At 41.1% G+C, this 16902-nt stretch overlaps 2 protein-coding genes across 4 annotated transcripts in view; both read left to right on the top strand.

Moving 5' to 3' along the window:
- The window catches only part of ZRANB3 (zinc finger RANBP2-type containing 3), a 95957-nt gene extending 81282 nt beyond the window's left edge, over nucleotides 1-14675 (top strand). For 2 of the 3 annotated variants that reach the window (XM_075180953.1, XM_075180954.1), the window contains exons 15-19: nucleotides 3995-4137; nucleotides 6619-6762; nucleotides 9845-10232; nucleotides 11543-11674; nucleotides 14473-14675. In XM_075180953.1, the coding sequence (XP_075037054.1) occupies nucleotides 3995-4137; nucleotides 6619-6762; nucleotides 9845-10232; nucleotides 11543-11674; nucleotides 14473-14571 (906 nt within the window). In that variant the 3' untranslated portion in view covers nucleotides 14572-14675. Of the gene's footprint in view, nucleotides 1-3994; nucleotides 4138-6618; nucleotides 6763-9844; nucleotides 10233-11542; nucleotides 11675-13054; nucleotides 13298-14472 lie in introns of those variants that run through there. The other variant, XM_075180955.1, reaches the window with a different exon arrangement.
- The window catches only part of R3HDM1 (R3H domain containing 1), a 255260-nt gene that overhangs the window by 160517 nt on the left and 77841 nt on the right, over nucleotides 1-16902 (top strand).

Below are 16902 nucleotides of genomic sequence, written 5' to 3'. Positions count from 1 at the left end.
GGCACGTCCTTGCTGTACACGGACTACGTGCATACGCCCAGTCCCCTCCCTGTTCCGCCCATGAAATCGTAGTCTGTAGTAAGGGTCCTTTGTACTTGCAGATTAATTGGGAGGTCTTGTCTTCCCTGGCGTATAACACGTTTCTGAGCATGCCCAGTACAATTTTACACGAAATATGGCGCATAACGACATTTGCGTTCCTTAATGAATCTGGCCCGAAGTCTGTCCAGTTATCACTAAAAATTCATGTACTCCGACCATGTCAACTTTCACCCTATACAAGCTGACTTCTGAAAAGAACAGAGACACTTATTTACGTTGTTATAATATAAGTATATTGTATTGCTTAATTGATATAATATTAACCATAATCAGTCAGTACTGTGTGGAACAGGATGCCTTTCACACCAAATCCCTGCCCATGTAGTAATGAAAAGGGGACGGGAATTTCAAACCACAGAGGGGTTTAGTTAATAACCTGGTGCTATTTGCACAAACACCCATAGCAAACAGCTTTAATTATCTAAACTATGTTTGAAAGTGACCTCTATGATGTGGTTACTACGACTTACAGCGCAATTAAGGACATTGCACAAGTTATCAAATAAGACCCACGAGACGTTAGGGGACGGGAGGGATGTCTCCCAGGGGAGATGTGGGAAAATGTGGATCAGTCTCTGGCAATATCTCCACAGAACAGGGACTATAATTAGATGAGATGCCTGCAGAGAGCAGGTGAGGAGTCGATGGAGCATATATTATCATTTGTGAGAGATCTAAGGCAGCAAGACAGAGGGAAGAAATGTTACAGGGAAATAATCCGGAATGGTTCACAGGGAAGTCAGAAGGGCTGACAAACAGTTCTCCTTTACTGAAGCCTACTGTGAGTCCAGCAGATGTGCTACTGATCTGTCTTAAAGCTTTATTACCACCTATGTAAAATATCTTTGTATTATACCCTACCCCCTAACCAGTGCCCTGTAGCTGTTGAACTGGGGCTCTGATGTTTCTGTGATACAGAGGTGACAAATCAATTTAGTTCACCATCTTTAAATAGTGGTTTAAGGGGGGTGTAAGTGGGAGGACCAATCACGAGCTGCCCTCTCTTCAATGTGCTTTGTGATTGGTCCTCCGGCCTCTCTCCTCCTCCCTGTTTTTCGATTGGGTCTGTAAGGAACAGAGAAGCCCCAGGGACTATGGCTGCTGGGAGGGCACAGTAGTAAAATGTCAGTAGTACAGTTTTAATCTGGCCACACACTCATATCACAGATGATGGTGGGTTATTGGCTTGTAAGTGTAGTGATGCCAAATAATGATCAAGGCCAAAAGAATCATTATCAGGCAAGATGAACAATGTCATCAGCCTGTGTATCTGGTGGTCTTCCAACCGCACTAACTGCCCCATTGAGATATAGCTACCCAACCTGATCTCTTTCTATATGGCTAAATTGAACGACTGAAGTAATTAAGGAAAGCTGACGCTACAAATTAGTTGTGGCTCTGTCAGTCCCGTGTGCTAAACACATCTCACAATAGAGACACATCCCAAAATAAAGGTGCTGTGCTCTTTTAGACAACGTCACCACCCCACACCTGTTCCCCCAGCCCCACTTAGCGTTATTCTACCGCTCTACTAATGTATTCATCTTTTTTCATTGCTGGTACCATCATATTGTGAATGTAACGATTTTGAAGTAGATGGTATTACTGAAACAGGAGTCAGACCAGACTTCCACGTAAAGGCAGCGTCCCAGACAGTTCCTTTATAAAGCGGAGCTTGTCCCAGCGGACCTCGCCGTGAACAATGGTTCACAGGAATCCAGCGTTTGTGACGGAGACATTTAATTGCTGCTTTTATTGAATGTCGAGCAAAACACAGTAATGTGGGCTTGAAGGGTGTCGTTTTATTTTGAGGTTATCTCTGGTAAAAACAAATAAAAATGCCAAGTGAATTTACTCTTATTGGATATATATATTATATATATGTATGTATATATGCGCAGCAGATTCAGACAAGTGGTGTTAATGTCTGCTGATGCTGAAAATAAACTTGTGTTCTGCTCCTTTAGAAGATTCTAACACCTACATGTTTCTGTGGATGCAAACGCCAAGAAAACTCATTTTTTCCCCTTCTCATTTGCAGAATTACCAACTGTGATAATTCATCAATATTCATGTCTTTGTTTTAACACTTTACCTTCCAGATAAACTTTCGGAACTGCGTCTTCCTATCTTATTTTTTTTTTTTAATCCTCCAGTGCTCCCTCCCTATAAAGTAATGTATGAAATTGCTTTAAGTGGTAGTGCTATCTGGTCTATGTACCGGTAGATAGTATACTATTGATTTAACCGTCTAGTGGAGCGGGTAATGTCGAAGACATTGCTGCCCCTTGTTCTATTTTCATAGAAAGAGTTAAAATTAGAGACTCTGAGATTTCCGCCTGAGGATCAGATTTTAAAAAGAAAATTATCATCCTGAAATAATGTCGTCTAACAATTGTGTGTACCGCTGTTCTCTGGTTCCACTATTGTCTTCTATATTAAGATATAAATGTCGCTCTATACCCCTGATGTTAGCTTTCCGAAGGAGCAGGGGACGGCTCCAAAAAGCCAGCTATTCTGCAGCAACTGTGCCGTGAGCACAGTCAGATGGGTGGAACTGTCATATTAGCTATTTAAAGTCAGCATTATATTGTGGGGTCACACAGGTTAAAGCCTTGCCACTCATGCAACAATACTGAGAAATCGGCGTAATGTTGCTGCCAGTTCTTTCCCAAAAGGATCGGCATGCCAAGGAATGAACCATCACAAATTAAGTGTGGATAGTTGTGAATGCACTCACAGGTGTATGCCCTGGGGTCTCCGTCACCTCTTTTCTTCTAGTTTCTTAGCGGAGTATTTACCTTTCGATCTCTACCCCCCCGGTTCTCCACTGATGAACCTCCTCTAGCGCCACTTGCTGAGCGAAGCAACCAAACAAGTCTCTACTCTGCTCTCTGACCCTCATGCTCCAGAGCGATATGTGCACTTAACTGCCACCTGTCATTTTCGTTGTCCTATAACCTTAATTAAACTGCAAGCTCTTTGGAGCAGGCAGTCAAGGCACTTTTAGAACCCTATAAAATATATTACAACTTGGACTCTATCTTTGAATGTTTGTAAAGTGCTGTGTACCCAGCGGTGTTTTATAATTAAACTCCTCAGCTCTGTACTCCAACACATCCGTCCCTGCCCCATAGGAGCTTACAATCTTAGTTTCCCACCCCGGGGTCAGCTTAGTTATAAGCTAATTAACCTACCAGTACGTCTTTGGACCGTGAAACCCGCATGAACACAGGGAGAGCATACAGGCTCCACTCAGTCTACGCCCTGGTCATAATCTACCCTGCCAGGCAGCCGCCGTATCGTACTCATTACTTACACAGTAATTTATTTACTGCATCGTCAACACCTCACGTAGCAATGGGATTAAAAACTAGTTTTCCAAACACAACTTTTTGAAAGTTGTCGATACAATTTAGCAGGAGCAAACCTTTTGTCATTTAGATGTCAGATTTGTCACCTTTATTGTCCTGACATCTCAGCAATCTGCACGGTCAGATTTAGCATTATTGAGGGGAATCCATAGGGAAACGCCAGTGCTTTACTTGCACACCACATACATCCATTATAATTTTCTTTCTGTGCATAAGAAAAATTTAATTTAGGAAATGAGAACAACAAGGTTGGCGGATAATATATCTTTGGATGGAATGAATTGTAGAGAGAGGGTCTCGTCAATATGTTCTGTTCTTTGACATGACTGACAAGACAAATATTGTTTTGCGAAAGAGGTGTGGCTGGTGGATGGGGCGGAGCTTAGAGTGCCTAAGGTTGTTCGCCTATGGGCTTCAGTGTTGTCAGTCTGGCCCTGAGCCAATGCCAAAATTGCGCTGAAATATTTGGTGCTATGTGCTTTATACCCATTCTGTCCATCCTCACGTTCCTGCACCAGATTGTGAGATTCGTCAGAGAGTGGAACAGCTTGACGGCCATGAAGCAGAGGGTAATCCGGAAGAGCGGTCTGGTCTTCAGCAGTCCCGTACAGGCCGTGCTAAACCTCTCAAAGCAGCAGTCAACACACAGTAGCACCAAGAGGTATGAAAATGTTTTTCTAGTGTCAGATGGCCAAAAGATGGGAGTATGTACTATCTAAGACCCACCGAGACAGACTAACCTTGTTGTGTGCACAGGATTGTTGATGTCTTCTTAGAAAGTGGTTTTTAGTTTGTGGGCACATGCAGATTATCATATCCAGGTGACTCTCCAGTCTTTATTCAGCTGTAGGCCGCGTGTGTGTGTACTGCGGGCTGGCATTAGAAGGTCCACGTCTTCAGATGTAAACCTCCAATGAGAGCTTTTATTAAAGAGATACGAAACTAAAATACTATTAACAAAATATATATATATATATCTCATTAAGCTCTTTCATTGATTTTAGCAAGTACTAGCACTGGTCTTGCAAATGCTTTGTTCAAAAGTTATGTCGTCATAAAAACATTAAGGTGCTTGGAAATTTTACACAATAATGTAACCACTGGGGGGAGCCCTTCCATTGGAGTGGTGGATCCATCATCTCTCCTTCGCTGGAAAAACACTTAGACAGTTCGTGGGCTAATATTGGTAACAGCAATAATGCAAAAAAAATCAGCTGTGCAGTCTGACATAGTGTTTTAGTGAACATTACTAGGAAATAAAGTGGCATCTTCTAAGGAATAGAAGTGAGATTATTGGTCCCCGTTTAATAGAATAATGTAGTTTTTTTTGTTCATAGAGCAGTATGTGTTGGATACAGTCCGGGCGATGTACGTGGTTCTGTGTCACTCGCTTTACAGTCTTATTACATTTACATGTTGCCAGGCAACAAGAGACTTGTGATAGAAGGAAATATACTAAAAATAAAGTAACATATGGTTCTATCCTAACCCATCACACACATACCAAACACACATCTTACTGAGTATGTTACAAGACACCCCTTAATATTGCATAGACTTGGGAATTTCTTTATTATATATGGTGCTATCTTAAGTTTATCTTTTCCTCTGCCACAGACGTAACTGCGTATTACTGCTCCCATGTAAGAGTTATACCATGTCAGCAGCTATTTATTGTAACCAAGTGATTGCTCATGTTCAGAGATTCCTATACAGCTCGGTCATTTTACTAAAACTAGTTGTGACAGATACATTATTATTATTATTTATTATTACTACCATTTATTTATATAGCGCCACTAATTCCGCAGCGCTGTACAGAGAACTCACTCACAACAGTCCCTGCCCCATTGGAGCTTACAGTCTAAATTCCCTAACATACACACATACACACAGACCAGGATCAATTTGATAGCAGCCAATTAACCTACCAGTATGTTTTTGGAGTGTGGGATGAAACCAGAGCACCCGGAGGAAACCCACGCAAACATAGGGAGAACATACAAACTCCTCACAGATAAGGCCGTGGCCGGGAATTGAACTCATGACCCCAGTGCTGTAAGGCAGAAGTGCTAACCACTGAGCCACCATACTGCCCCATTCTTAAGAGATGTCCCCCCAAGTTATTTATCTTAAACTCCCCCCCCACCAAGGAGCAGAATGGCGGCATCCAATGCCTGGTAGCTATACCGTACGAAACATCCTCTGTTTCATCCAATCGGTGTCTCCGTATATGAGGGGCCTGTATCCCATGGCAGGAGAGGGATCATTATATAGACGCTGGGAATAATATCTGAGCTGCGGGGGTCCCGGGAATCAGACTTCTGCTCTTCTGCTAGGAATGGTGAGGAGGGGATGTAACATTAAACATTTATTTGAGTGTACATCTCCTTTAAAACCTAGTTGGATGCTGTAATATGATAAACTCTTAACGATTTATTGGTTCAACACAACTTATCCCTCCGGCTTCTTCATACGAGTGATGCATTATGTATTGGAACTGCGGATGTCATCTATTTTCTGTGGGGTAACTCTGCATTGTATGTGCACCAAAATGCTGCAATTGTTTGTCATCTGTGATCAGGCTGTATCTAATCTGCATGAAAAAAACTGATTGTGAATGAAAATTTAAAGACAAATGGATTGCATTTAATTCAAATGAGGTTCTTTTTGCAATGACCTCAATCATCTTCTAAACTGCAATGCCAAGCTTGGTTAATAAAAGTTGATGCAGGACTTTCAGGCTGTTCAGTAGACACTTTGCAGTAGAATCACCCTGTTAGTTCATCTAATTTATTACCATGTTGCAGTGTTGTGATACACTTAGAGAGTGTGGGACAGTTGATCCGTATAATTCTCTAGCACCGCGAAGCACTAATGTCTGGAAGTGTTTAAATCCCAGTTTGGAAGAAATTGTTCTCTCCCTAGTTAAATATTTAAGATGACATTTTACAAACCCAGACCAGACACATTTCTGAAAGGCGGAATTAATATTTAAATCTATAAATACCTTCAGACATACCCTGGCTCTATAATACAACAGTGATAAAGTGCAAGTATTGTATCACACACAAAACATTACTCAGTTTAATGGCGTGTCAGACACACATATTTTTTTTGTTTGATCGTGTTTGCTTCTTAGGTACCTGACCAAAGAAGACGTAGCGACTGCCTCATTAAGCAGAGTTCAGAACAGCGGGGGGACTGTGAGAGTTGTCAGCAGGGAATGTACATCGTCAGTCAGAGAAAAGGTGCCCATAGGTTCAACCGCAGGACCCCCCACACCGTAAGTGCTGTGTACGTTGTCAGTCCCACTAATAAATTGAAGCTATGTGTTTGTTACTGACTTTTCCTTTTAGCTACCAAAACTTTTTAAAGATTTAATGCAAGATTTTTTTTTTTACAGGAAAACATCTTATTTTTATACTGATTTTATTTGCTACATTTTAGGTTCACGGTTTCCACTCTGTGTAGGTTATTGCTTTAAAAGCTTTTGCAGAATAATATTTTTCTTCAATCTAATGTCTACTCTAGTTTGTAATGAATTGATAGTTGGAATATTGGGGCAGCCCACACAACTGACCGCTAAAACCTTGTTAGACATTTAATAATATCAATTCAAGATTTTACAGTATGTTAGTAGGCTATATAATATACCTGAAATAGCAGAAGAGTTTATACTTAGCTGGAAAGATTGAGTCATCTGTCTGATCCCTTTGGCAATTAACATCTTGAAAAACAAACTCGACTGCTTAGGTGGGTTGAGCTTCTCCTGACAGCGAAGAACCTGGAGATAGTCAGACTTGCAGTCTCCTAGGTAACCGGAATCTTCTGTTCAGATTAATGGTTTAACATTAGCAGTAATGGCACACGTCTATGTAAATAACAGACATGATATCGTTTTGGTATTTGAACTTGTTTTATTATATGACCCATGGACAGGCTGACGAATTATTGTTTCTCTAAAGTTCTGTTTGTTGTTTATCGTACTTTGGACTTAAAATACCCTTATAGCCTATGGATGGCTTGATGTCTTATAGTTCATTAGTTATGACTATGTTACTGATACTTAATTGTAAAGTGATGTCGTCGCTGCTCATTACCGATAAACTTCCCAAACAGTCAATTCCCTATTTTACATTTTTCCAAACAAATAGGAAAAAATATCTAAAAATAATATGTAAAATAGTGGAAAATCAGCGAAATCAGCCCATTAAAATACATTAAATAAAAAGTGTTAAATATACTGTGTATTTCACATTGATTTCCAATTTCACCAGTGTAAACTCCAGTATTTTATCACAGTATTCGGGTAACTCGGGCATTATATGAACTACGCAGTAAAAATGAATGCAATATATTTTTAACAAGCTAGTTTTTGTTTTTATTCAATACTAAATCTTCATGTACATGACAAATCGCACACAAAATGACCCAACGATTTTCATCAGTAGTTCGGTTATTGGCCGTATAGTTGTGAACAAAACAATATATATTGATAGCCGCTCGGTGACAGTGATTGACAGCAGCTCAGCAGAAGTGGAGACTGGTTAGTGGGAGAAGGGAGATTTTTATTTTACTGGCTCGTTTGAGTGTTTCTAAAACATAGAAAATATAAATATAAACTGTCGAGTCAGTCATTGGTGAGAGTGTTACTGTTCTTGTCTATGGTATTTATGGTTTTCACACATACAGTACATGAGCGCTGAATTTCACCACAATCCGGGGTCTTAAGTTGGCCACATGTGAAGTTCTGGCCAATCAGTGATCAGACAAGACGGGCGAGTGACCAAATCGGACAGATATGATCCATTGGGCCATATAATTGGTGTACTTGTGGCCCGATCACAGCGATCACACTTTTGCGCTTGCCAGCAGCCATCTCTTAGAGTTGATACAGATGTGAGCAGATTTTTATTGGAAGCTCAGATATTTTTGGTGTAAATTGGACAGATTAGGTGATAAAATTGCAATGTGTGTGGTGCGTCTTACTGAGAGAGGCTCGTAGCAGAGAATAGATGAACTCAGGAATGAATTAGCATACATTAGTGAGAGTGATCCCAGAGCCAGGAAGAATGAAAGTGTGAACTTGTTATGTTAGTGTCTCTGGAGGAAACAGATCTATTTAGTGTTGCTATGGTATGCTGCGGCCACAGCCTGGGACTAGGCAGGTATTGTTTTAATTGTTCAGTCCTCCGTGTAATGAAGTTTCCTCTTCATGTTATTAACAATCGGGCGGGCAGAGGACTGAACTGAAATTTCGTTCTCGTATCCGGGTCTGAGCAAGATAATGAAGAAAAATTACAGCCAGCAGCTGATTCCAGCTTGGTGTAAACACTATACATAGGGAGTACGTAGGATTAAAGCTGGATTTTATTGGATATATTTTGTAAGATTTAGTAAACTTGCTGAACATCAGGTCCAATGTTCCCAGTGAATCAACAACCGGACAAGATATTTTCTGTACATGTTCTGAAATATTTCCATTGTCTGTTTTTAAGACTGATCCATATTGTAAACAGTGAGAGAGAGATAAAAATATGCAGAAACATCTGCTGATGCCAACAGTGCACTTTATTCACTGACTGGGAGAGTGGACAGACTGTCACAAAGTTATAGCAGCATGCAGGGAGTAACTTTTCAAAGTAAAAGTTTTGGTAAGACAAGTACATTTCACATTCCCCTAAATATACCTCAAGTCTTGTGATACTAGTGTCTCATGAATCGATCAGCTACAGGTGGAGGAATTATTAATAGGTTGCCTCAGTCCCTGTATCATGTCTGTAAGTAACACGCGGGTTTACCCTCCCCCCGGCACTGTACCCATAATTAACACATTCAGGGATAGAGAAAAGCAGATTTTGCACAGGATACACGGTCTCTGCATTTTTCTGTTTATTGAAAGTAGAAAAATTTGAATATTGTCCATTTATTGTTATTTAGCCAGTAAAGGAAAGATACTGGTAACGCCTGAAAAATTCATGTGTGTAGGTCTCATTTCACGGTTTACAAAGTGTGAATAAATAATTCAGCAGTATTCTTGTTTTACGAGTGTAAATATAGCTCACAAACTATGCAATATCTGCACATTAGGCGGAGGAGCTGGGGGGGGGCTCTCAGTAAGACCATGCTTAAAACAAAATAGATGGCGGCTTTTAATGGAAGGAGCTCGATGGGCGATATCCACAATATCAGAAAATTAACAGTTCATTTCTAATCTTACTTCCTGAATGACTTTATGCCTCTTATTAGTTTCACAGTTTGACGTCGTAATAAGACAGTGATTATTCTGCGAGCCGTTTTAAGCCGCGTCGCTTCCATCTTTCCTGCGATCACTCATTTCACTGCAATAATGTTTCCAATATTAGAATTGAAGACGTGAATGTTCAGAGATCTGCCGGGGCTCCACCTGAGACGGACGCTGAGGGCTCTGCATACAAAGGGTACTTACAAGCAGTGGACAACGAGGGGAATCCTCTGTGTGTTTACTGTCAGGAGCCTTGTTCCCAGCCTATAGCGGAGAACCACACGGCGGCCTGGGATACTCGCTTCTGCTCTCGGAAATGCCAAGACGACTTCCTCATCCGCTCCAATCAAAGTTACATGAGGGCGCAAGTGTTTGAGACCGAGCACGGCGTGTGTCAACAATGCTGTTTAAATGCACATGAGCTGTACCTGAGTGTGCGGGATGCCCCAAAGAGTCAGAGGAAGGTTCTGCTGGAGAGTACGTGGATGGCTCAGCTTCCGTTAGACCAGGTAAGAGAGGAACCTAAACCCACGTGTGGAATAATCTGATAGCGCTGTTACTCCCGGTGGTTTGTCGTTGAGCAGCTGTTTTACTGTGACGCCTGTATTTGTAGCATTGTTCACCAATAAGAGGACCTCTTTGTTCAATATAAAGGTGCGAATCTGGACCTACATGGGCAGAACTTTTCATACGAAGTGCAAGATAGATGCAACAATGCGCTTCCCATTTATCAAAATTCTGCAGAGATTTTGTAATCGTGCGAATAATACCCCATCTCTGTGTTAATCTGAAGTCTAATGGAGGCATGCACAGATATATGTGCAGTGAGTAAAAATACAAAAACAAACTAGGCCCTCTTGTTTTTTTAGTTTGTAAGTAATCCCCACCCCCCAGAGTAATCTATATATTAATAGAATAATCTACATGAGGTTATTGACATATGTTGATGCACATGTAACATTTGTACCGGTCTTGTGCTGGGGAAAGGAAGTCATTATTCTTTACACAAATTACTTTCTATTCTGGCACAACGGTTTAATTGTTGAATATATCTGATCCCTTTTAAATGCCTTGATAAGAAATGAATATGTTCATCCTTGATCACCTACGGTCCGGCACTGAGTGTAAGCTGCCATGAGGACCAGCTCTTCCTGTAGAACCCTGTATAGTGAGAGTGAATCTGTTTCCATGACAACAGAACGCTGGTTCTCAGCAGATACATTAGCTCAGCTACCTGCGGGCGTTCGTTCAGAAAGTGCCCTGGGCAGTAACGAGACACAATCCGTGTCAGATGAGAGAGATGAACTATGTACTAAGTCATAGATAAACACCTGTTCTCACAGCCATAAAAAGGAAGACCGTAAATTCTCCCCTATTCTATAACATATCAAGGATATTTTTGGCTTTAGTTTTCCTTCAGCCCAGAATGTGTATATTAAAAATATAGTTCAAATGTAGAAACCTGACACGTATTTGTCACTGAGGTATGCTGTTTGATATACAGACCCTTTGTATTCCACCCCTTGAGGTTTGGATGTTTTGTTGTTATACTGTTAATTGAAGGCTTAGTGCTTGCAGTGGATAAGGATGTACAGTGTTCCTGTGTGATAACATGTATTCCCAGTTTCACATGACAATAGCTGTCAGACCCTGGTTTTAATGGTGTCCACACAACAATGGTCTCCTATTGCTGTGTCTGACAGCTATTCATCTAGAAAGAGGCAAGTAAGGGGAATTTGGGATAATTCTGTGCCTGTTATATGAGATGTCTTCAGCTGTATAACAAGACGGGTCAACCACATGTGATCCTCTCTCGCAGCTAAACGAGCTTATAAGGAACCCCACAGAAGGTCAGTTCTGGCAAGTGGATCACATCAGACCGGTCTACGGCGGGGGAGGTCAATGCTTATTGGATAATCTTCAGACCCTGTGTACCGTGTGTCATAAAGAGGTAAGACTCCGTTATGAATCTTCACTGTTGTTTGCAGAGACATGCAAATCTACACTGTTTTCTACATTATTTGTTACATATAGATGCAAGTATCAGATTACCTTTTAAATAGAGCAATAGTATTAAAACTTCTTAGAGGAGAACTACACCAAGCTCTGAGAAACGGTTTGGGTGGAGGTCTCTAAAATAAGGTAAATACAATCTATTACTTACCTCTAGTCTGGCATTAATCCTAATATGGAGAGCCCTTTTCAAACTGGTGGTGTTGTCTACGCCCACTCCCCCATGCGGTAGCAGCAGAGAGGGTTATCGAACCTTTGGGTGGGAACCTGCAGTATTGGGGAACCAAAGTGGAGAAAAACTTTTGTATGTTCTCTTATGTTGGTGAACTCTTAGTGAATTCTTCTTTAAATCCTCTTCTCTAAAATCTTTGCAGGGAAATTTGGTTCAGAAAAAGCCTTGAAACCCCCAAACAGGGTGAAATGCTCCCTCTAGAGGGGAAATTCCCAGTGGGTAGAGGATTGGATAGAACCACTTTTAATGAGCCGTCCACAAGATCTAGAATCCTGTCCCCGTCATGTTTATTTGTGTAGTGCTGACTTGTTACAGTAACAGATCAATTGGCTTCCTTAATGTTAGGTGTTGGAATGTAACATTTCCTGACAATATGTGCTCCCCTAACCTAATGTATCATTATTTTAAGAATGAAAATAAGACTAATGTCATTACATAAAGGTGCACTATTCTTTACTTATCATGAGGGAAAACCGTGCACAGAGTAAAAAAATGATTACCTATCCAGTAATTAGTGGTAATTATTTCCCATAGAGGAAGGAAAAGCTCCAATCAGGACAACAACTTGTTTTTTTCCCCAGTCCTTCTACAACTGACTATTTCATTTATTCAGTGTTTCGATTCACTCCTGAGAAGGGTAAGGTGACTTTCTCGCCCAGATCCTGTGTGAGTGGAGTCTCTGCTTGTTAATTGGGGCAATTTTTATGGCCTGTGTTTCTAAAGGGCAGAGGAGATAAAATGGAACGGCCTCGTTATCTGCATTTTCTAATTTCTGGAAATTCTCTGCCGCTAATGAGGGAGTTTGACTGAGCGGGAGCAGACTGACAGATAAGATAACGGCCCGCTGACACCCTCAGCTCCAAGTAGCTGTAGATGAGACACTCAACGGGTGTTGTTGCCAAAAGCTGTTAGTTCATCTGAATAGTACATGTAATTATAGGATTCTTACCCAAAGCCTCTTATAGTCTGTAGAACATTACTCCTTTATTGTAGATATAACATTTGTGTTTTGTTATTTTACTTTTATTGTGCTTATTAATAATCTTACTTCTAGGCCACCTCTGTTTGGCAAACACTTGTTTTCAGATGGTGCTAATACTTACAGAGGAAGACAGATATAAGGATATCACTGTAGCAACATCGGCCACTTGATGCCACATAAAGTGCACCGCTTAGCACTTTGCCAGTTGGCTGCAGTTTTGTGAGCTGAACCAATATTTGTGAGAATGTAGCAAAGCACCAGGAACCAGTGACGTGTTTAGCCATCTGATTTGAGTATCTCAGTTAGGCAGGGGAGGGGCAAGTGAGATGAAGGCAGGTGGGGGAGGGACACACGAGATGAAGGCAGGCAGGGGAGGAACAGGCGAGAGGAAGGAAGGCAGATGGGGGAGGGACAGGCGAGAGGAAGGCAGGCAGGTGGGGGAGGGACAGAGGAGAGGAAGGCAGGCGGGGGAGGGACAGGCGAGAGCAAGGCAGGCAGGTGGGGGAGGGACAGGCGAGAGGAAGGCAGGCGGGGAGGGACAGGTGAGAGGGATGAAGGTTGAAGGTGGTGGAGGGACAGGCGGGGGGAGGGACAGTGACAGACGAGAGGGAGGGAGGCAGACTGGGAAGGGGTGGGAGGAAGGCAGGCGGAGTAGGGACAGCCAAGAGGAGGGAGGAAGGTGGGGAGGGACAGGCGAGAGGAAGGTAAGTGGGGGATGGACAGGTGAGGAGGAAGGCCAGTTTTACTAAGCAGGAAAATTAAAGATAAACTTCAAAATAAACACCTTGCCTGTCTGGCACAAACTAAACACAAGTCGTTCTCGACTGTCAAACTATAAAAGATGACATTACAAGTTCCGGCTGGTACAGTTTACTCACACCAAGTATCAGGCTGTCTCTTATAGACTCTGCAGTCCCTTCCCCCAGGCAGAGCAGCGAGGATGTCTAGCCTGACTGCTTTTTAACATGTGCAAGTGCTACTCAGCCTTTCCTTAGCCTGGAGGCGCAAAAGACCTGAAATGTGCTTAATGGATGGAGCCCGCCCTCACTCTCCATCCATGACCCCAGGAACCCTGGAAAGCCATTTAAATGCAAACAAACATTATCTTGAGATTTTAAAACTTGTGTTTGTCCCAGGTTTCTGCCCTACATCTGCCCAAAAACACTATTCCAGTGTTTTTGTCACAATATATAATCTCTTACTGGAGTAATACCTTGTTAGTGATCCTTCTTCCATCGCTGATTGTTTAATTAACCATTATCTTGTGAAAGCAGATCATTGTATTTCTTGTATTTAAGACCTATTCACAATGGAGGCAGCTATTCTGTGGGCAGAGCCAATTTTCAGCCCATGGCATCACTAGAGATGTCACAGAGGCCTAAAACTGCTGGACTAATGTCACTAGTTCCTCGAGAGCCTTCATTCTCCCAAATATCAGTCCAGCCTACAACATAGCTTCTGCACTGTATGCAGACGAGTGCAGCTCATGGATGAACCTCTGTGTGTGTTTCCCACTTTCCAGAGGACCTCTCAACAGGCGAAAGAGAGGAGTCGAGCGAAAAAACTCTCCGTGGCCTCCAAGTACGCATCCGACATCACCAAGTTCTTTTCCAAGGTCTAATAATTCACCTCTCTCCTCGTATCAGATATAATGTCTTGTGAGTATGTTTGATGTTTAGCACATTGTAATTCACAGAAAAAAATAAAAGATTTAGTTTTTTGAGTACAAAACGTTTACGGACACCTTATTACAGGGAGTGTGAACTGGCTGCTGATTCCATAACGCATCTTATATCGGTGTTCTGACCTCTTAATAAGCACAAGGGTCTGTCTTTGGGAAAACAGATTAAAAATATATCTTGTGCAATGCAATAAAAAGCTCTAAAATATCTGTACACTAGTTGTGAATGATATTTTGGGCCAATTTCCATCCAAGACATAATTTTTTTGTGATATTGTGTGCAGTATAGCTTGGCTTCTTATTAAACGAGAGCTAGCATAATGCTCACACATAGACTGATGGACATTATTGATTAGTGCATCCAGTGAATCTTCAACATTAGTCATTGAAGAAAAATATATATTAGAAATATGCACAAAGTCTGAGTTTCATACGCTACCCATGTAAAGCATAGTCCTAATAATATATATATATATATATTTTGACTCCCCGCATACAAACGTTACTTTCTGCAGATAATGCAGCGGTATAACGGGCATCGGTCCCTACGCTTACTGCTCTCACAGTAGCAATACAAAATGCGGCAAGAAAATCGGATGTCTATAACATTGAAGCCAAACATGCTGAATTAATCAACTATACTGCAAATAAAACCATCACAAATCAGTTTCCTATCACATCTCTACACAAGCTGCTTTCTATATATTGATTTTAACTTGTCAGAAGTTTAGGCTCATATTCTATAAATGGGGTAATAGTATTTAAAGATTGCCAAAAAAAACCGTCAAATTCTATGAAAGAAAATCATCAGCTTTAAATATATAATATAGATGTATAGTGTGGGTGTGAGACAGGTATTAAAATAAAAAAAAGAGAGAGCGAGAGATTGGCATTTCATTATCCGTTCATTCCTGTTACAAATTATGCTTCACTTAAACAACGCTTTTCTGTAATTCACTATAAAAAGCTCATTCTTACTCCACTTTGTTGAACACAGCTCATCCCTCATTATTATCATTATTCAGATTGGTTTATCACAGAGGAGGCAATCAGTTGTGGATTTATAGAGGACTGTTGGGCATGCTGGAACTTATAGTTCCACAACAGCTGGAGTGTCTCAAGTTGCCTAAGCCTTACATGATATATATATATTTTCTAGTTCTTTAGAATCCTTTGTTATGTAAACCATGAACGTTCCAGCGAGTCGTACATAACTGGACCTGAAAGACTTCGGAATTAACCTTGTAATACATCAACAGAAATACCCCAAAAAGTTTGAGTTTGGTGCTTGTAAAATAATTAATTCAATGCAATAGTGCACGCTTCCTTGCCAAGATAAAGTACATCTCCCAATTAAATCTGACAACTCTGTATAAATTGCATGCAACACTTAACACCCCTGGAATGCAATCGTCTATTTCTGTCTTCTCAAGATTTCATATTCCACGTACAAGGTGTTAAAGGTCCCTGAACCGGAACTGGACTTGACACCGTTTTTTCAGCTTACCTTGATAGATATACCACCTTTTTTTTTTTTTCTTTATAACAGCATATAAAAGTTCATTAACACCCTCTCGCTAATACTATATATATTCTTCTATGTTCCGCTAAAAAAAAAAAAAAAAATCTGAGTAGTGTGAAGCAGATGGTGAGATTGTCGGTCCATCTGGAAGCTAGGGGGTTAAAGAGTAAATGATTTCAGCTGCGTGATGCTCAGTACCAATTCAAGACTTAAAATAGATATTTCCACTAGTTTCCATGGCAGCATACACTGTACAGTTAAATCTATCAATAGCCATAAGCGGTGCTGGGAAAATATCACAAGTTGGGGGTGGTGGGGGGGAGTTAATCGCAAAGCAGAAAAATTCCACAAGCCCCCTTAATGCGGGAATTTATTATACCTGGACCGGTGTCCCTATATCTACCACCTCTAATCAAGAGGTGAATGACTAATTAGCGATGCAAGTCTGGTAGAACTACCGACATCACCTGGAAATCAGGTCTTTAGTGAGGGTGGGTTGATGGTTCAAATAGGGGACCCCCAGATTTAATTGTACCTCAATTTCAATTTCTACCTTAACTGTCACGAAGGGAGATAATTAGGGGTTAGATTGAGTACACAGTCTTTGCTGAACATCTTCTATAATGCCCTCAGGTCCTATAAAATGAGCGAATCTCTCCGAGCTCAATCTGCTTATATGAAATGATCATGAGTCTTTTTCAGATGTTTGGTGAGTAATTTGCAGGTATTAAGATCAGCATTCTGCCACA

The sequence above is a fragment of the Mixophyes fleayi genome, chromosome 7 (genome assembly GCF_038048845.1).
Source record: "Mixophyes fleayi isolate aMixFle1 chromosome 7, aMixFle1.hap1, whole genome shotgun sequence".
NCBI classification, from domain to species: Eukaryota; Metazoa; Chordata; class Amphibia; order Anura; family Limnodynastidae; genus Mixophyes; species Mixophyes fleayi.
This window is presented reverse-complemented; position numbering and strand designations above follow the sequence as displayed.